We start from the raw sequence: 21,907 nt of genomic DNA, 5'->3' as shown, positions 1-21,907 counted from the left end.
TTGTATATGCGTCTTTCAGCACATGCCTCTTGGCTTTGTTGCTTTTTTGTCCTCCCAACCAGTTAAGTTCCTTGAGGGTGGGGATGGTGAATGAAAGCTTAAGTAATACTTGTGTGCAATTAAGATCTTATCGAGCATTTAAAATATCTGTTTCCTGGAGAAGGGAAGGAGAGAATCGTGCAGAAGCAATCTGAGCATGTAGAAGATATTTTGGTGTTTGTTGGATGTGGGCTAATGAAAGACAGTTGGGAATAGAATTCAACTGTGATTGAGAGAGGCACTTGGTTTGGCACTTTAATATACACTATCTTCCTGGGTTTATTTGACTCTCACAGTGAGCTGTGAGAGAGCTGCTATCTCATCTTACAGTTAAGGAGATGAAGTGGTTCATCCATTGTTAGACTTGTCCAGTAATAGTAAAGTGCTTACAGAAAGTTGAATGAGGGAAGGGCTGGGTCTGACTCCAACCGCCGTGTGAATGCCTCCCTGTGCTGCCCAGCACCAGACTGCGGCAGTGAGCTTTGTGGGTACTTTGCTCTTAATCTTTTAGGGGAATTCTGTCCATGAGAGCATGTTTCTATTTTTGAAATGGAAAGCAGTGAGAAAGTATGATATATTAATAAAAATTGATGGTAAGGCAATGTTGGAATGTGTTTTTCTCTTTGAACTGAGGTATGTGTTAGTATTTATAGATGTCAGTTGTCTTAACTATCCTTTCTACCCTAATTTCAAATAACATTCCAACCAAATAAAATAGCATGAATCTCCTTTGAGGCTGTCACATTTCACCATGATTTTTTAGGGCTAATCCATTTCAGTAGTTAGCTTATTTGAAAGGAGTTGTCATTCTGTCAGAGGTTTCCTAGAAGTAACACCTTTGCTTGGAAACTATATCTGATTAAAGGCCGACTGCCTATATAAGCATCCATTGAGTTCTTAGTGTCTTTCTAAATAAGGTGATCTCTTCTTTATAGTAGATGAAATCTTCTGTGACCTATTTTATACCTCCTTATAAGTGCATAGTGTGTGATGAACAAGTAGACAGATGTAGCAAGAGCTGTAACAGTTTTCTCCCTTTTGCTTTCTTGGATAAGAACACTTCCTAATTACAAAGTAGCCACTGGAATTATCAATACAACTATGATCAGTCACTGTGAGCCTGAGTGGTAGCTGTCACTACATTTAAAGTAAGTATGTCACATAGAGTATGCTGTATTATTGTGTTTTCATTTGATTCAACAAGCATCTATTATGCTGGGCAATCTACTCTCTAGGGACTGAACAATATTGTTGAAATTAATGTCAGAGAAATTGAATTATATCTTAGATTATTGATTACTTTTAAAATATTTTTCACTATTGTTTGCAACCAAATCTCATATCTATTCCAGGCACTTATGAAGAGATAATGGATTTTACTGCACATTTAAGAAAGGAACTATCATGATATGAGTCACCTTCTCCTTATAAAGTCAATTAAAATACCTCCAAACTCAGTCTTAATTATATAGATTAATAATTGCTTGCAGATAATGAAATTCAGGAACTTTCAATTTAGAAGCTTAATGCTAAATTTCATGTAAGTGAAATTAGTTATTTTTCATGTTTTAAAAACTCTCCAGCTTTTAATAAGAGCCAATATTGACTAAGCCCTCACTATCCACATGCTGTTCTAAGCTCTCATCATGTGTTATAAGTCATTTAGCACTTAACCACATCCTGTATGGTAGATTCCATTATCATTTAATAGATGTACAGATTAAGACAAATAGAAGTTAAGTGTCTTGTCCGTGGTCACATAGATTATAAATAGTGGAAAGGCATTTAGAACTTTGGGATTTGGAATCTGGAGCCCAGTACTCTCATTTATTACACTATATCTGTGTAATGTGTGGACACACAAACACTTATCTGTTTCATGTATACTTTATCATCGTTTGGATCTGTAGCGAGGTGGATAGCACAGTGCTTATAATGTTGAAATCACGTAATCTGTGTGGCTTTTCTCCCTCTTCCCTCTACTATTTAATGTAATTCTTTTCCTAAAAAAGAAGTGTTTAACTATACAAATTTGATAATAAATGTTGCAGATTCTCCTTCACATGTTTTTCAGGGATGGATTTCTTACCTCTGCTTCCACAAGCAGAGGAAAGAAACACACACTTGAATCAAGTTTCTGTGAAGACTTTATCTTTTGAAAACCCTTATCAGTGTTGTCCCAGTTGGAAATTGAACAGTCTTTTATATCTTACTCCATTTTTAAAGATGTCTGTGTGGCAAGCATTCATTTTCATACTCTGGATGAACTAACTAGTAGACATTTCGATAATGTGAGGCATTTGTCTTGAGGATGAACATGTGTATCTTCTGGCTTGTTCCTTTCTCACTTGCAGTCCAGGGGTTGTTTATATCCATGCAGGGGAAGGAGTGTGTGTCTGACCCAACTCTGCACTTGGTTCCCAGGGCTGTGGAGTCACCACTTTTAATTGGAGTCACCACTTTGTTTTGACATTGATTAAATAGTGAAATTTTCTTTTGAAGGCTTTTATATCTTTGATGATAGTAAATTAAATCCTTGGAGGCAGCTGATTTACTGTCTCAGCTTCATTCTCTTCTATTTTTAAGATTTGTTCTAAGGAGTGAACGCCATATTATCCTCCAGAAAAAGTGTAACTTTGTATTGGAAAACATAATTTCTACTCTACAGATACTTTGGAATAAAAATCACACTTAAGTAGCGATGGGATGATTCATGTTAGGGTACACGGAGCTTAATGATTTTCCTGGGGAGAGTGTACACAAGCCACTTTGAGGAACTGAGGGAGGCAGCTTGGACGTACTTTTGTACTATTTTAAAAACAAGTGAACTCTTTAAGCATTTTACTTTTTTTAGTTTTTGAAATATTAACACGGAATAGCAGTAAAGTCTAGACCATCTGGCTAATCATGCTTTCGTTTTGGAATGTAGGTTCTGTGTGGGAGTGGGGAATTTAAAATGAAAAAGTTATGAATCATTTTTGGGTATTGTTTTAATAAAGGATCGGAAAATAAATATCGTGTTAATTTATGCCAGGTAATTTTATCTGATATGATGTCCTTGATTTATAGCACTCATGGACCTTTAGTGCTTGAAAAGTAAAGATGCTATATTTTTTCCTCAGAAACGTGCGAAGGGGCAAGTGTTATTTGACAAAGTGTGTGAGCATCTCAATCTCTTGGAAAAGGACTACTTCGGACTTGTGTTTCAGGAGAACCCTGAGCAGAAAGTAAGTGAAGTTATCTTAAGTGTGTTTATATTGTCTTAAAAAAAAATACTGTGTGTTTCTCTTAACTGGTGTAAAATTTAGTTTTCAAATAACTTATTTTATGTTTTTATTATGACAGTTTATGTTCATTGTGGTGGTGGTTTAGTCGCTAAGTTGTGTCTGACTCTTGCGATCCCGTGGACTGTAGCCTGTCAGGCTCCTCTGTCCATGGGATTCTCCAGGCAAGAATACTGAAGTGGGTTGCCACTTCCTTCTCCAGGGGATCTTCCCGACCCAGGATCGAACCCTGGTCTCCTGCATTGCAGGCAGATGATTAACCAACTGAGCTATGAGGGAAGCCCCAATGTTCATTGTAGGAACTTGGAAATGTTGAAAACTTTTGTTTTCATGTATAACTTTTTGCTGTTGTGGATGTGTATGCTTTTCCATTTTTATTTTAAACAGAATGGAATGTCTTATCCTACACGAATTATTAGAAACTGAAAGAACTGGTTTTAAAATTTTTATTTTGAATTTTTAGCTCTTGAATTCACCTGTATTCTAGGAGTTAAGCTTACCTAAAAAGCAAGGAAGGAGGGATATTGGAAGAAATACCAGGTGTCCATGGGGATTCTCCAGGCAAGATACTGGAGTGGGTTGCTATGTCCTTCTCCAGGGGATCTTCCCAACCCAGAGACTGAACCCAGGTCTCCCACATTCCAGGCAGATTCTTTACTCTTTGAGTGACCAGGGAAGCCCAAAAAGCAGGGAAGGAGGAATATTGGAAGAAATATCAGGAATACCCATCTGTACTTGTCTGGAGGTTTAGGAGAGTGTTTGCCTTGCTGAACAGATTAGTGATTGTGTAGGGATGAAGGTATTCGTTACCCTGTTGTGTGGGTCATTGGGAGCAAAACAGAAGGCCCTTGACTCAAGTGGTAGAGTGAGTGAGTGAGTAATTGATTTGGGCTGTACCAGGGTAGATTTGTGATCAGTTTATTGTCTGTAGTTTTGTTGCACTTCTGTTTTTCTAGCATGCTGTTTCTGAATCTTTTTATCACAGGATGATGATATAAACGGGTTTATTCTCACCCGTTTAGAGCTGTGAGTCTCAGCACAGTTGTCTGTGCTGTTTGATTTAGTAAATGAATTAAACAACCCATAATAGCCTGCTTTTTATATGTACAAACTGCAAGAGAAAAAAATAATACAAATTTTCCCCAGGTACTCTCATATTTTCCTGTGGAGTCAGAGGAAAATGTTTTAATATTCCCTCTTAAGTTGTTTTCTGGAGGTGTGCAAATTAAAACTGACAAAAGATGACTTTTATTCATGTGAGTAAGTGGGAGTTCACAGAAAACTGTGACTGCAGGAAGTGGTTAGGGCATCTTAACAGGGGAAAGAGGTAGGAAAAGGCACTTACGGAAAATGAGTGACTTTTAGGAAAGATGAGGGTCCTGGGGGGGAACAGGTGGGAGACAGGCTAGTTTTGTGCCTGTGTCTGTTTAGCTGAGGGCTTCTCCTCTCAGTGATAAGAGTCAGTCTTTGCTGGTTGGAAGGAACCTTCCAAGGAAGGGAAGAGATTTATGACAACCTAGTTCTCCTACTTCCAGGTAAAAGGAAAGCCTATTCTTACATGTCTGCGAGTTCACTCAGACTCACATCCATCGAGTCGCTGATGCCATCCAGCCATCTCATCCTCGGTCGTCCCCTTCTCCTCCTGCCCCCAATCCCTCCCAGCATCAGAGTCTTTCCCAATGAGTTGACACTTCGCATGAGGTGGCCAAAGTACTGGAGTTTCAGTTTTAGCATCAGTCCTTCCAATGAACACCCAAGACTGATCTCCTTTAGGATGGACTGGTTGGATCTGCTTGCAGTCCAAGGAACTCTCAAGAGTCTTCTCCAACTCCACAGTTCAAAGGCATCAATTCTTCAGTGCTCAGCTTTCTTCACAGTCCAACTCTCACATCCATACATGACCACTGGGAAAAACACAGCCTTGACTAGATGGACCTTTGTTGTAGCAGTTAGGGATCCCTAATTGCTGCATTTGAACTCCTCATTTGCTGCATGAGTGATCTAGTTCTCTGACCAGGGGTCCAACCCAGGTCCTCTCCATTGGGAGTCTTAGCCACTGGACCGCCAGGGAAATGCCCTGAAGTGGTAAATTTGATCAGCCAGGACTCTGTGAACATCTGCCTGATCCCGGAGTGTACTGAGATGGTTTCTGCTCTAGGACTTTCCTGAGATGCCGCTAAGCAGGACCATCAGAGTACTCTAATGCTTGATGCTAATTCCAGGGACCTTCAGGGCTTCTCCTGTTCCCTAAGCATATTAAAGAAAGAAATATTCACCAGTTCTGTCAATTAACTAGACTTAACCTCTAGCCTTCCGTCTTTGTCAGTTTTGAGCTTCTCTAACAAAGTGCTGTAGACTGTTTTATAAAAACAGTAGACTTGTGTTTCTCATTTTTTGGGAGCCTGGGAAGCCAAGCAAGGTGCCCACTGATTCAGTATGTGATAAGGGCCCCTTCCTGGCTCATGGACCTCCTGTGGTATCCTCACATGGTGGATGAGCAGGAGGGCTCTCCAAAGCCTCTTTTATAATGTTGCTAATCACACTCATGTGGGCTCCACCTTCATAACCTAATCACCCCAAAGGCCTCAACTCCAAATACTGTCATATTGGGGATTAGGTTTCAGCATATGCATTTTGAGGAAGGACACGTGCCTTCAGTTTCTGTCACTCTCCTCATTGTTAAGGAAGTTCTTTTTCTACTTCACTTTCTGAGTATTGGGACTTAACTCTGGTGGAGAAGATACTGATGTAGGGTGAAGAGTGAAGGCTGGGTCCAGGGTTATGCCCTAAAGGAAAACCTTTTGGAATCTGTTGGATGGTGGCTGTGGGCAGACTCACTGTGATGGTTCTGAGGATGCCCAGAACACTTGGTCACGGTGTGACCTTTGCAGTTACCTCCCAACATCTAATATTCATCTTAGTCATTTGGTAGGTGAATATAGACTGTAAGTTTTATTTATCCACAGGCCTTCATTATTTGTATTTATACATCCTGGTAATGAAATGCAGGATACAAACAGTGATGATTATGTATAAATTGAATTTTCTCAACTTGCTACATTTTAAATCCTTGATACCTAATTTGTGGTTTAATTCCACGTTGAAACTGATGACAATTAAATTGCATGCCTACCCACTGAATAGTGTGTAAGCGTTCTTATTAGAACTCTGTTTAGAATACTTTTCTTAGAAGTAATAACATATTAGACATTCACCAACTAAATAAACTAGGCGCTCTTTTAGACTTTAAATTATAAGGTAGTCTTGATAATGTTTCCAACCATGTGCCCTTTTGTTGGCCCTCAAAGCTGTAAAAGAGAAAGTGATGGAAATTTGGCTAGGAGCACTTAATCTTTCTCAAAAAGGCAAACCATCAGTATGTTGTAAAATATGTAGAATAACTTCTTTAGAAACATGATATGCTGTATTAAGACATACAGTATTTCTGAAACACTAGGCTTGCATAATGAAGATATTTAGATAGTAGGAGTCTCTATTTTTTATTTTGCTGACTCTTAATGTATGTGCCTGGCCCATGTCTTTCTCCTGAATCTCAGACTCATATACTTCACTCTCTACTGGACACTACAGTCACTCGTCTAAAAGCCAACTAGTCTTCTGAACTTCAGCTTCATCTATTCTCCAAAGTGGTATAGATTGCTTCCACTTTTTATACCTCTTTTCATTGCTTGTCAGTCAATAAGTTCTGTCTTCTACCTGCTGACATCCTGGTTCTCTTTGTCCAGTGTTCTTGATTTGGTTTAGGCCCCTGTCATCTCTTGCTTTGAATATTTGATTAGCCTTCTAACTGGTTTAACTGCCCAGTCCCAGACCTCTGTGATCATTCTTCACCCTACTGCTAGATCGAACTTTCAGGAAGGCATAGCCCATCTTGGCACTCCTTGCTTAAAACCATTGAATGGGTGCAATCTAACCCTCTTAGTGTGATTTACAAAGCTCTTGGTCAAGGGACCGTGATCCACTTCTTTGTCTTCCATTTCTCAGTAACTTTTCACAAAAACTCATACTCAGTTCACACCATATTTCTCTCATAAGGGAAGTTTTGCCAGTCCATAGTATATCTGCTTGAACATACTATTCCTTATATTTGGAATATCCTTCTCATTATTTTTCTTTTTTTGAATCCGAATGTCTATTACTCCTTAAGATCCAGCTTAGGTACCCTACTCTATGAGATTTTCCTTGGTTGTTTTCCACCATCATTCTTCCTGGCCCCAACTCAAGGAGAGTTGATAGTTCTGTCATCTAGACATTTCAGTTCAGTTCACTCACTCACTCGTGTCTGACTCTTTGTGATCCCATGGACTGTAGCATGTCAGGCTTCCCTGTCCATTACCAACTCATCCTCTGTTGTCCCCTTCTCCTCCTGCCTTCAACCTTTCCCAGCAATAGGGTCTTTTCCAGTGAGTCAGTTCTTCACATCAGGTAGCCAAAGTATTGGCGTTTCGGCTTCAGCCTCAGTCCTTCCAATGGATATTCAGGACTGATCTCCTTTAGGATGGACTGGTTGGATCTCCTTGCATTCCAAGGAACTCTCAAGAGTCTTCTCCAACACCATGGTGCAAAAGCACCAATTATTCGGTGCTCAGCTTTCTTTATAGGCCAACTCTCACATCCATATATGACTACTGGAAAGACCATAGTCTTCACTAGACGGACCTTTGTTGGTAAAGTAATGTCTCTGTTTTTTAAGCTGTCTAGGTTTGTCATAGCTTTCCTTCCAAGGAGCAAGCATCTTTTAATTTCATGGCTGCAGTCACCATTTGCAGTGATTTTGGAGCCCAAAATAATAAAGTCTGTCACTGTTTCCATCATTTCCCCATCTATTTGCCATGAAGTGATGGGACAGGATGCCATGATCTTCGTTTTCTGAATGTTGAGTTTTAAGCCTACTTTTTCACTCTCCTCTTTCACTTTAATCAAGAGGCTCTTCAGTTCTTCTTCGCTTTCTGCCATAAGAGTGGTGTCATCTGCATATCTGAGGTTATTGATATTTCTCCTGGTGATCTTGATTCCAGATAGACATCTAAACATTTAGCACAAATGTCCATCTAGACGTTTAGTACACACCTTATTTATCAGTCTTTCTCTCCATTGTTCTAGAAACTGTGTGGCTTCTGTATGTCTAGACAGTATCAAATATTTAAAAATACTACCTGTGTGCCATCTCACACCCATTAAGATGGCCACTATTAAAAACAAAAAACAAACAGAAAATAACAAGTGTTGGCAAAGAAGGATGGTGAAAAAATGAGAAAACCTGTACACTGATGATGGAAAAGTAATATGGTGCAGCTATTAGGGAAATAGTATAGAGGCTAGTCAAAAAATTATAAATAGAATTGACAAGTGATCTAGTAATCCCAGTTTTGGGTATATATCCCAAAGAATCAAAAAGTAGGGTCTTGAAGAGGTATCTGTACACCCACGTTCATTGTATTGCTACTCACAATAGCCAAGAGGTAGAAGCAGCCCAAATGTTCCTTGATGGATGAATTAGATGAACAAAATGTGGCTTATTCAGAATATAGTGAATGGAATGTTTTTGAGCATTAAAGAAGGAAGTCTTGTTAATCCTGTAACATGGGTGAACCTAGAAGATATGACAGTCAGTGAAATGTTTGGTCACAAAAGACAGTTACTGTGTGAGTCCCTTGTCTGAGGTATTCCCTAGTCAGGCCCATGGAAAAACAGAGTAAAATGGTGGTTACCTGGATTAGGGGGAGGGGATAATGGAAAATTGTTGTTCAATGGGAATAGAGTTTGTTTTGCAAGATGAAAAGTTCTAGAATCTGTTGCACAGCAATGTGATATACTTAGTTCTGCTAAACTGTACAGTAAACACTGGTTAAGAGGATAAATTTTATGATTTTTTTTTACCACATTAAAAAACATTACTACCAGTATGCAAACTAGTATGCATCTGCAACTCTGGCAGTGAATAATTAAGACATAAATTCTACCTTCACGAATGTCCCCACTTAGTCCCAGTTGAGAAGATGAGAAGATTGAGTAATTTGGGTTTTTTTCTTTCTTTTTTTTTTTACTCTATTAATAAATTTTGACTACTGCTCTATAGGAAGAGTTCAGGTTACTAACAGGGAAGACTTCCTAGGAGAGAATGATGCTTATGCAGAGACCTGAAGTTTGAGTGGTCTTTGGCTGGGCCAAGGGACTTAGGAAGCACACACATAGGGCCCTGAGTAGGAACAGCTGACCGCTTGCAAAATGAAAAGACGTCTCTTGTGGCTAGTGAGGGGAGACCGAGTGTTGATAGGGGTCAGGTTACGTAGGGCTATCTAGGCTGTATATTTATTTATCAAGTCTTGGGAGATCTCCTTTATGCTCAGAAAAATGATGGCATTGATAAGCTGATGCAGTGCTATGAGAAAACCAGTTTTGCCTTTACAAAGATCTGAGAGAGTGTGAGCAGGACTGTTCGCCCAAAGCACAAAAGGAGCCTCAGTTGAGGTTATGGTAGTGAGAGTAGACAAGCAGATGATTTAAAAGAGATATGGATTGCTTGCTTTTGAGAGTCTAGCTGAGATCATAAGATTGTGATGGCAGCAGAGTACACTGTACTTCTCTAATTGCTCTCTGCTGCCTGGGCATAATAGTGGAGAAATGGGGCATTATGTTGACAGTGGTTATGGTAAGAGGGTAAAAGGTTGAAGCATAGGTAATCAAGCTGATTGATTCATAAGATCACTGGAAGGAACATAAGCTGAAAACCCATGAAGCTGGAATGGGCTGATAGGCTGGGAGAAAATGGCTGGGACCAAGGGATGAAAGCTGTAAGCTGAAGGGCATGTATGGTGAGAATAAATGGGGAGAAGACTTAGGAGAAGAAACAATTGCATCTGGGAATGGAATGATGACTTCTAATGAGGTGGAGAACTCTGTGTGGTGACAAGACTGAGTGTTCAGCCATGAAAAGGCTTGGCTGAAATCAAAGAGAAACTAAGGTCATTAAAGCAGGATTAAGTTCAGGTTAAGTTTGGAGGGGTTCTCCATAGGGTTCTCATGGACAAGAAGAGCTGTTAAACCAAGAACTCATAATCTCATATTTTTAACTCTATAGTTTCTCTTCCAAAATGTGGGATGAAAATGCCCGCAAAATTAGGCACATGCTTTGTTATCCAGACCTTAACTATAGAACAGTGGGAGAATAAACAGTGGGGTGTCCTTTCTGAAATACTTTGCAGAAAATGAATGCACACATGTAATTGGCATTGCCAATATTTAATTATTTCATATATTATCTGGTTTTCCTATGTAACTTTTGTGTTGTATAATTTTTTTATTCCTTCTTGCTTATATATCTCAAATCCAGTTCTTAAGATATCTGGGCAAGAGAATCTTTATTTTTCCCAATATAAATTTGTATGATGTCCTTTTTTTTTTTTTCCCCCCACAGAAGCTTATGACTGTTGCACTAACTCAGCTCATGCAGTTTTAACAATTGAGATGCTACAGGATATAGGAATTTAAACTACTTTTTTTATGCTGAGTGTTATCTGTGTTTAGAGATGTTTTGGTCACTTATCATTGTAACATATTATAATGAGAAGGGGAGGTAAAGCTGTGGTTATTTGTATGAACACTTTCCAAGGAGAGGAAAGTCTAATCTTTGTTTTAGTGTAGTGCTGTATCTCTTGTGGTTGGAAGCCTTTCATTTCACTCTTGACTATAAAAATCTATCGTTATTAATGTTAGAACTTTTTAATGTCTGCAGAGAACTCATAAACTTTATTGTGGAAAATTTGTTAAAAATATGTGAAATCAAGCAATGTGTTATTCTTTTATACACAGAATTCCAAGTCTATATAGTTCTTGTATTCATGTCTAAATGGAACCATCATTAAGAGTTTTGGATTGTCTTTAAAGGGAAAATACTGTCTTGACTTTTTGATGTTAAATAGAATTTGGCATCTGGCCCAGGGATTTTATTGTCATTTTGCTTCCAGCTATATTGAAAGGGGAGCTTGTTTGAAGTGTAGCTGATATCCACAGCTAAATTTATGAAAATTGATTAATGCATTTCTCTGATAGACCATTTCCTCCCCCCACCAAAACTAGAACTAAAAATTCTAGTATTAAACTATTTGTCATATACAAACTGTTCTTTAATAAAATTCTATATTCAATCTGGATACACCTTATAATACCACAGATAGGAGTTGGAATCACGTTCTCCCAGATGCATAGTGAATATTTCATTGTAGCTTAGAAGGCCTGTAACGTTTCTGTTAACACCAGAATGATGGCAGTGTACTATTAGACTTAATTTAGACAGAGGTATGTACAGTAAAGTAGATCTGCTTCAGTGCTAGAAATTCTTAAAGGAAAATGGAGATTTCAGACAAAATTACTCTTTACCATCTGGTGATATAGTGTGTGTTGGGTTAACTTTAATCTCTCTCACTGGCAGAATTGACGAGCACCAGTTTTTAAGGCATGACTAGCCATTTTGAAACACTTCTAACTCTGGGATCTAGGTGTTTCTGTTAGAAAATAAATGAGAATCACTTTATTTAACACTTTTCTGAGACTCAGTATTGAAAATCTTACAGGGAAATGACAGACGACTTGGTATTAATCAAAACTGTTCTACAGCCTCAGATTTGTAGTGGATAAGAGAGTAGTAGGGAAAGATTGAAGGCAAGGAGAAAGGGATGTCAGAGGATGAGATGGTTGGATAGCATCACCAACTCAGTGGTCATGAATTTGAGCCAACTCTGGGAGGTAGTGATGGACAGGGAAGCCTGCTGTGCTGCAGTTCATGAGGTTGAAAAGAGTCAAACATAGCTTAGCGACAACAACAACAAGGATTAAGGAGCTTCTCCTAATTACGTGGCAGAAGGACTTAAGTGTGAAAGAAAAGAACGTGTATAGCTATGTGCTGCTTAGTTAAAAAAAAATTTTTTTTTCTATAACCTTCCAAGGTACGTTTTTGTTTTAACATTTTTGTGTGTGTTAGAGTCCTTTGATAGTCTGGTGAATTCTATGTACTGCTTTTTTTTTTTTCTTTTTGTATTCAAGAATTAGTTTTATTCAGTGGGCTAATTGCCAACTTCAAAATATTTGGTATTCATTACTCATAATTCAGCATGTTTCACAATTTAAGTTTTAAACACTGAATGAGAGGTTAACATTGACAAATAATTGGGATTTCTTTCCAGTCTACTGCCTCTTTCAATCGTAAGACTTATGATTTAAGCTATTAATAATTTTATGTAAAATTGTATATGGGCTGCTTCTCAGAGCAGTTTGAAATATATGATTATAATAAAGTAACAGGTCTATGAAGGAAACCAGTAAATAATATTCTAACATATTAATTTAAAAATTGAGATGAAGTCATCATCAATATTTAACCCTTACTGTGATTTCAAAATATTAATTAGCATAAATGATATTTTAAGATCTGCAGGTGTTCTGATGTGCTATGGAAAAAGTTTTGATTCCTATGAGTGACAAAGCTAAGAACACTGCTGATATTAGCCAGAATTTTCCCCTCTACATTCATAACTGACTGTAATGTCAAATTTCAGCTAAAGGTTAATGAAGATAGAGATGTAACACTTTTTCCCCTGATTCATAGACTTTTGATTTCATTGAGGTAATTTTAATAGTACAGACATTCTAGGACCACATTTTAATTTTGATTTACTTTTGTTGGAAGCCTGTGATAGGATTCTCTAAGGAGGGAGGGGTCTGATTTTTTATCTCATCTGGACCATGACTGCAGAGACTATATTTTTTTAATCCAGAGTCTGATTTATTAACTTTTTGTGGGTAGAAATAGTCAGATAAATATTAACTTCTTTAATATATATAATACATCACCTTTGGAAATAAAAAATTACGTGAAAAGGGATATACACAGAAAGGTGATAGGCCAATTTGATTTTATCATTGCCAGAAAACATCTACGTTAAAAGCATTGGATAAAGTCTCTGCATGTGTCCTTACTCTTCAGGAAACATTTGAATGAATGTTTGAAAAGAAGAACCCCAAGAGGTAGATGATGTGATCTTCATCTTAAAGTTTAGAAAATTGAGGCTTAAAGAAGAAGACTAATAAGCCCAAGATCACAGAGTTGGTGGGAGGTCAGAATTTTGCTTTACATAGTTCTGATTTGAAAACCCATGCGGCGGCCAAATCTTTGAAAAATGCAAATGGTGCACCGTAGTCGGTCATGGTGTGTGCACGTGTGTGCGTTCCTTTCTCTGGCTTTTCCCATCTTTTTGCATCTGCTTCTTGATCTACCCAGCACTTCTCAAGTATCAAAACCGAGAATTTATTATTTCTTTGTTAAAGAGTTTTATGTCTGCTATTTACTTGTAATTGATGATGCAGAGAATAAGTCATGTTAAGGCATTTTTGGGTTTTTTACTTTGTTTTTACTTTGGTTTTTTATGAACTCATGATTCTAGGCAGTAAAATTATATCCCTGTCATCATGATTGAAGGACTCATTGAAGCTAATTATTCAAATAAAAATGAACCTAAGAAAAATAAACTGTAGTCTTTTAAGATGACCATAGCATGAGGAAAGAGGAGGCCAACAAAGGCCAGGTACTCACCTACAGGTATTAGCTCATTATTGACTGGGGGATTTTTGCAGAAACTTAACACTGGTGGCCAGCGATTTGTTGTGTAAGTAAATAGTGAACCGTTTCCAGTGAGTAACATTCAGGTAACAGAAGACGTTAATACGTCTCTGGTCAATAATGTATTAATTTAGTACTTAAACTGGTTGCCTGGAGCTGCCAAGTCCTATGAAAAGAAAGTGAAAGTGAAGTTGCTCAGTCGTGTCCGACTCTGCGACCCCGTGGACTGTAGCGCACCAAGCTCTTCTGTCCATGGGATTCTCCAGGCAAGAGTACTGGAGTGGGTTGCCATTTCCTTCTCCAGAGGATCTTCCCAACCCAGGGATCGAACCCAGGTCTCCCGCATTGCAGGCAGACGCTTTAACCTCTGAGCCACCAGGGAAGCGAAGGATACAGGAAATGGGGGGTCTCTCTTGGCCTTGCAGAGACCTTACTCCTTGTGGGAGTGGAGTTCACAGTGTGGAAGTAGTCATGGTTAATTGATGGTGAGCAAGGGGCAAACCAGGTTGGTGGATGCAAGGAGTCCACTCTGCTGTCCCTATTTGATCACATGAGGAACTCTCTGCCCACTTAGTCTCTGAATGGGCTCTGAAATAAAGAGAAGCCACTTTGACCTTAATATTGTGCCTGACAGTGTGGTGGAAAGTGGCCCAAGAGTGAGTCGGTCTGACGGTGGCTGGCTGGTGCGCTGAAACTTGTCAGCCATACTCCTGGGTCTGTGGAGCTGGTATTGACTGTCCTCATGCTGTACAGAAACTGTCAGGTTACTTCTCCATGGCTTTGGTGCTTCAGGTGGGAGTGGATGGTGCCACATGGCTGGGGCACAGGGTTACTCCTGGGAGTCCCAGGAGATGGTATTGCTTCCCCCATTTTCCTCTGAGAACAGAGGTGTTTGTTTTTTTTTTTTCTGTTCCATGGGAGGCATCTCTGCCAACTGTCACACAGTGAAGCTGGGGATTTGGAAGGGTCTGTTTAGGCCTGGGAGACCAGTCGTTTTTCCTCCCCCTTCTCTTCTTTCTCTGTGCTCGTGTTCTGAGGGATTTTTCCTTTTCAGTTTGGCACCAGTTGTCTCTGATTCAGTTTTTCTCGCTCTGGTGGTTGCTTTCTTGGATGAAATGCCACAACACTTTGCGGCCTCCTTCCCTCTTCTCCCCCAGCCGCTCCCCGGGCTGGGCTGGGGACTGAGTGATGTGTTTTCTCATTCTTGTGCCTCATGAGAGCCCACCATTTGTGAGCCAGCTGTTGAGTGGACAGCAGCTGCAGGGCTGGGAAGCTGAATGCCAGGCTGTCTTCTCGGGCAGAATGAGAGCTGCTCCCTGAGACAGCACTGGAGGTACCATGAGGGGGTCCCGCAGGCCCTTCACTTCAGCGGGCCGCACAGCTGGGCCACCAGTCCTGTGAGACTTAGCCCAAGCTCTGGTAGCTCTTTGTTGAGAGGGTTGAATATAACCAGTGTTTGAACAGAGCCATGCACACCTTGGATCCTTGCTGCCCTAAGTGTAAGCCCTGAATGGCATAGTAAGACTCATGCTTTTGCTTTCAAAGCATCCTGTTATTACTACTACTTAATACTGTGTAAGATGATGTTCTGTTGTACCCATTCAGTGTATTGTTAAGATCGTAGGTTATAATGTTCTCTGTAATGATAAATGTTTTAACTGTTTGCTTTATATATGCGAATAAAATTCTATTAATATTTAAAACACTAAGGTTATAATACATTATTTGAGATGCTTTTAAGAATGCATGAAACATTTTTTTTGTAAAGCCACTTATTTGAATCATTTTAATATATCTCATAAAACGTAATTGTTCTATTAGTGAGGATAAAGTAAACTTTAATAATGACTTGATAAAATAGGAGACATAAAAAATAAACATATAGCATATATAAACATATGTATGTGTGTATATATGTATATATAATTCTTTTTGAATACACCGTTCACCTGTGTATTTGAAAGACAAACATTTAATGTCCTTAAATGATTTGAACCTACTAGTTCAAATTTGGTCTTTTTTGCCTTTAAGCTATTACAATGTTTTCCTGGAATCTTATTAAATTTTCTTCAAGTGTGGAAATAAAGGAGAAGTAGAAAGAAGTTCCTTATGATTGTGACTCTTAACTTGGAATGAAGATTTTAAAAGATATTACATGAAGACCAGACAGGAAATACCAGTTCCAGTCTGACAGTGCTTCTCCATGGCCTTGTACAGTGGCAGGGAGAAGCAAAAGTCTAAGGAGGAGTTGGCACTAGGAGTTGAGATGACTGTGTTTGATTGGGGTATATGTGCTTTCAATCAGTGGTTTCCAGTTCACATTTTACCCTTCATGAATAAGAGCTCATCATTGTCCTTGACTGAGCTATCATTTCAGTGTCTGCAGGGGCTGTTTGCTCGCTGTTTGCTGTTTGTTTACTGCAAAATAAAGACTATATGTAGATATATTATGTCTCCTCATTGGGGTAGGTTTTGATTTCACATCCTAGAAAATGAAGCCCAAGAGATCCACCTTAAATTGTTTCAATATTTTATTTATAACACACACATACACTTTCAAAAACAAATCAATACTAAACCTAGTGGAATGCTAATAGCATAGGACTTTGTTAAAATAAGTTTATACTTAAATAAGTACGTGAACTGTCAACTGTTTCATTTTGGACTATGGAGACTGTTTCTTATGGGTTAAGTAACCTTTTTTTCTCCCCTTGCAGAACTGGCTAGATCCTGCAAAAGAAATAAAGAGACAGCTGCGAAGTGAGTATTAGATCATCATACTTTTGAAGTTATTAAGTTAATATTGATGTCTATTTTTGTCTTTAGTAAAGTTCATAGGAATGTAAGCTAGAATAAGATAGTGATAGAATGATAGACTCTAGTTTGCTTTCATATCATATAGCAAGTTGCTGCTGCTGCTAAGTCACTTCAGTCGTGTCTGACTCTGTGCGACCCTATAGGCGGCAGCCCATCAGGCTCCCCCATCCCTGGGATCCTCCAGGCAAGAACACTGGAGTGGGTTGCCATTTCCTTCTCCAAGGCATGAAAGTGAACAGTGAAAGGGAAGTTGCTCAGTCGTGTCCGACTCTACTGCAGCCTACCAGGCTCCTCTGTCCATGGGATTTGCCAGGCAAGTTGAAACTCATATTTTGTAGAATTATGACTATTTATTTTGGTGATGGTTTAGGGACTCCTCTACCGGTCAAGAGGTTCTAGACCCCTAGTCTTAAATATTTCCTCATAATGTCTACCACTGTGAAACAATACCTGTTCTTTATTTCTGGGGAAAACAATGGAAAGCCACTCTTCTGTAACTTGCCCTTTTTATATAAAATGTACCTAATGTTACCCTTGCTTTGTCTACTTGATTTTGGTAGTGTGTCCAGTTAGTTTCGGAGATGGAAATGGCAACCCACTCCAATATTTTGCCTGGAGAATCCCATGGGCAGAGGAGCCTGGTGGGCTGCTGTCCATGGGGTTGTACAGAGTCTGTCTCGACTGAAGCAACTTAGCATGCATGCCTGCATTGGAGAAGGAAATGGCAACCCACTCCAGTGTTCTTGCTTGGAGGATCCCAGGGACAGAAGAGCCTGGTGGGCTGCCATCTATGGGGTCTGGGGTCGCACAGAGTCGGACATGACTGAAGTGACTTAGCAGCAGCAGCAAGTTAGTGTAATTGATAAGCCGACCTCTGGCCCCAGAGGCACGTGGATACCCTGTTCCTGGATGTCCTGGAGTGAGGGGTTGAGGGGTGAAGATCATACAGAGCCATCCTTCCAGCCGTCTGAGGTGTTTGCCTTCTCTCCTCCTTGGACCGCTTGTTGTGCTGAGTCTGGGTTTGTTCTTGGTCCTGCTTGTCCCTGTCTTCCATTTTCCCATTTGTGCTGTCGTCTCCCTAAGTGACTGATGTGTGTCTCTCTCTAACCAGCTTCAGTCCCCTCCCGTGACTGGTTTCGTGCTATCTGCGTCAGGAATCATTAGCACCACACAGGAATCTCTGATAGAGGATCTGGTTGCTTCATTTACTTCAGGGTCTGTGAAGGACTGAAGCAGAAAAGGCAGGGAGCCATGAACAGCTGGAATGTTTAACCAAGACAACAGCTTTCTTCCTAGCCCTCTGGATGGTAGGCCCCAGAGTCGTCCAGGGAGAAGCTGCTTCCCTGGGTGCTGGCCTGCAGGGCGCCCTCGGTACTGTTGGTTTCCTTTCCCTTCTTGTCTGTTACTCCCTACGTGTTTCTTCCCAGCATTAAAACACTGAAACACATCTCTGCTTTTCCCTTCTATTTCTTTCCATCTACTTTCTGTCTCAGTTTTGACTCTCCACATTTGTTTTCTTCATTCCTTTCTCTCTGTCTCTCAAATTATTGATCGTTTGGGTAGTTTTCCCTGTCATTTCTTTCCTTTTGTACTCTCGGTTTCCACTCTGAGTGTATAATTTATTTTTTTCCCATTTCCTCTCCTTGTATACTCATCTTTCTTTTCATGTTTTAAAAATATCTTTGGTTAGAGTAACTTTCCTGATTTGCTCAGGACCGAGGGCCTGATGGGTTTCTCAGGCTGTGGGGCTTTTAATGTCATCTGGGGTCACCCCATCTTTTGACTATCACCCTTGGCTTTCCATCCATTCCTCTGTCCTGCATTTATCAGCTTGATGTTTTATCCAATTATGTTTGGTCCATAATAGAAAAGGGAGAGAATAAAGAAAAGTAGTAATTAGACATAGATACATTATGCTTACATTATGTAAGAAACTGTACCAGAAAGCTTTGGAGCTTTTTCTAGTCCTTTCTACAGTTGTTAAAACTCGGCAAAGTTCATGAATTCACAAAAGATACAGGTGCTTGGTTTTTTGACTTCTATGAAGCTAGACCTGCCAAGTGACCCAGACCATGGACAGAACAGAATAACCTGTGAAACATGATTGATGTTCTTGTGAGTTTGTTTCCTATGGTTTGTTCTGGCTTTTGTTGGATTATTTTTATGTGCTACTCATTTCAGAGTCATGGAGCTGTCCCAACTTTCAGAGGGCAAGACTTTCTTGCTGATTATGAATCACAGTCTTACATTTTGATTATTTGTGATGGTTTTTTTCCTTTCTTTTTTCTTTTAAAGAGTTATTTCAGAACTTACCCTTGTGGTTTAGCAAGAGGAATAATAGTAACACATAGGATTTGGCTTTTCCAAACTATTGGAGCTGGTTTCCTGAATGAAATTCTGTACCGTCCTGAGCATGAAAGTAGGCTGAGGAAATGAAGTTTTACCTCTTTCTTTCTGCTTGTGTTCAAATGGACAGAAGAACTGTTTATTCTATCTTAGGCCAGTCTCTGCTATGATTTTTTATTCAGTTAAGAGACAACTAACAGAGGTAAACATTAATCTTTTTTGAGTTCGATTCAGTTCAGTCGCTCAGTTGTGTCCGATTATTTGCGACCCCATGGACTGCAGCATGCCAGGCCTCCCTGTCTATTACCAACTCCTGGAGTTTATTCACCTCATATCCATTGAGTCGGTAATGCCATCCAACCATCTCATCCTTTGTCATCCCTTTCTCCTCCCATCTTCAATCTTTCCCAGCATCAGGATCTTTTCCAATGAGTCAGTTCTTCACGTCAGGTGGCCAAAGTATTGGAGTTTCAGCATCAGTCCTTCCAATGAATATTCAGGACTGATTTCCTTTAGGATGGACTGGTTGGGTCTCCTTGCAATCCAAGGGACTCTTAAGAGTCTTCTCCAACACCACAGTTCAAAAGTATCAATTCTTTGGCGCTCATCTTTCTCTGTAGTCCAACTCGCACATCCATACATGACTACTGGAAAAACCATAGCTTTGTTGGCAAAGCAATGTCTCTGCTTTTTAATAGGCTATCTAGGTTGGTTGTAGCTCTTCTTTCAAGGAGCAAAGTTCTTTTAATTTCATGGCTGCAGTCACCATCTGCAGTGATTTTGGAGCCCAAGAAAATAAAGTCTGTCACTGTTTCCCCATCGATTTGCCATGAAGTGATGGGACCAGATGCCGTAGTCTTAGTTTTCTGAATGTTTAGTTTTGAGCCAACTTTTTCACTCTCCTTTTTCACTTCCATTAAGAGGCTCTTTAGTTCTTTGCTTTCTGCCATAAGGGTGATATCATCTGCATATCTCAGGTTATTGATATTTCTCCTGGCAATCTTGATTCCAGCTGGTACTTCATCCATTCCAGTGTTTCTCATGATGTACTCTGCATAGAAGTTAAATAAGCAGGGTGACAATATACAGCCTTGACGTACTTATTTCCCTGTTTGGAACCAGTCTGTTGTTCCATGTCCAGTTCTAGCTGTTGCTTCCTGACCTGCATACAGATTTCTCAAGAGGCAGGTCAGGTGGTGGCAGTCAGGTGGTCTGGTATTCCCATCTCTTGAAGAATTTTCCTGAGTTTATTGTGGTCCACACAGTCAAAGGCTATGGCATAGTCAATAAAGCAGAAGTAGATGTTTTTCTGGAACTCTCTTGCTTTTTCGATGATCCAGCAGATGTTGGGAATTTGATCTCTGGTTCCTTTGCCTTTTCTAAATCCAGTTTGAACTTCTAGAAGTTCATGGTTCACGTACTGTTGAAGACTGGCTTGGAGAATTTTAGCATTACTTCACTAGTGTGTGAGATGAGTGCAATTGTGCTGTAGTTTGAACATTCTTTGGCATTGCCTTTCTTTGGGTTACGTGATGGTAAAGAATCAGCCTGCAATACAGGAGTCCCAAGTTTGATCTCTGAGTTGGGAAGATCCCCGGGAGAAGGAAATGGCAACCCACTCCATTATTCTTGCCTGGAGAATTCCATGGACCAGAGGAGTCTAGGGGCTACAGCCCATGGGGTCACAAAGAGTTGAACACAACTGAGCAACTAACACTAACTACCAACAACCTATCAGTTCCTGTGTAAAAATTGCCTTAAAATCTTTATTTTCTCAAATGTACACAAATAAGACTATATAGATACATAAGACTATATGTATGTATCTTAGGCTTGCCTGTATTAATATGTAAACAATCCATAGCTAGACATACAGTTTATGTAGCTAAGTAGAAATGATAATATCAATAGTATATAACTAAATAAGAAATTTAGCATTATTGGTGCATTTTATCAACTTTAAAATTGAAAATAGATCCTGAAATATGTTTTATTAGAAACTTATTCCTGTTGTCTGTCCAGATTAGCATGTGCTAGTGTTAATACCTAGAAGACAAGTAAATAAGGATCCATTAAAAAATGATATGATAATCCTGTGATGACTTTGCTTAATTATGGGTTAAGAATGACCTCAAACAAGTACATATGTATCACGGCCAACCTAGTGCTGCTGGCCAAAAAATGGCATGTTTCTTAATACTCAGAATAGTTCCATATCTTTTTTTATGTTTTAAATGTGTAAAGGAAAGCAAAATCTGTTCCTTAAATTCAGTAGGATTGACTTTATTAGTAGAATAATGATGTATTCAGCCCAAACTCAGCAAGGGTGCTACATGGTGGTGTGTGTTCAATAGGCATTCAATAACTGTTCATTGACTTTTTTAAAAATTTATTTTTAATTGGAGGATAGTTGCTTTACAATGTTGTGTTAGTTTCTGCTGTACATCAACATGAATCAGCCATAGGTACACACGTGTCCCTCCCTCGTGAACCTCCCTCCCACCCCCTCCCGCCGCTCTAGGTTGCCACAGAAGCGCCAGGCTGAGCTCCTTGTGCTCTACAGCAGTTTCCCATTAGCTACCTGTTATACGCATGATAATACCTGTATCTCAGTGCTGTTTCTTCAGTTTGTCCCACCTGCTCATTTTCCATGTGTCCGTAACGTCTGTTCTCTATGTCTGAGTCTCTGTTCCTGCCCTGCAAATAGGTTCATTGACTTTTGAGTGGGAAAAAAAATCAGTGTATCTATGGTGAGAAAAGAACAAAATGACCCCTGGAGCAAGAG

General features: G+C 39.5%; 1 protein-coding gene across 4 annotated transcripts in view; it reads left to right on the top strand.

The window, feature by feature from the left end:
* EPB41L2 (erythrocyte membrane protein band 4.1 like 2) overlaps positions 1–21,907 on the top strand; it is a 209,237-nt gene that overhangs the window by 123,587 nt on the left and 63,743 nt on the right. For all 4 annotated transcript variants that reach the window (XM_068985484.1, XM_068985483.1, XM_068985485.1 and 1 more), the window contains exons 4-5: positions 3,162–3,266; positions 16,677–16,719. In XM_068985484.1, the coding sequence (XP_068841585.1) occupies positions 3,162–3,266; positions 16,677–16,719 (148 nt within the window). The remainder of the gene's footprint in view (positions 1–3,161; positions 3,267–16,676; positions 16,720–21,907) is intronic.

This window comes from Capricornis sumatraensis, chromosome 13 (genome assembly GCF_032405125.1).
Source record: "Capricornis sumatraensis isolate serow.1 chromosome 13, serow.2, whole genome shotgun sequence".
Classification (NCBI taxonomy): Eukaryota; Metazoa; Chordata; class Mammalia; order Artiodactyla; family Bovidae; genus Capricornis; species Capricornis sumatraensis.
This window is presented reverse-complemented; position numbering and strand designations above follow the sequence as displayed.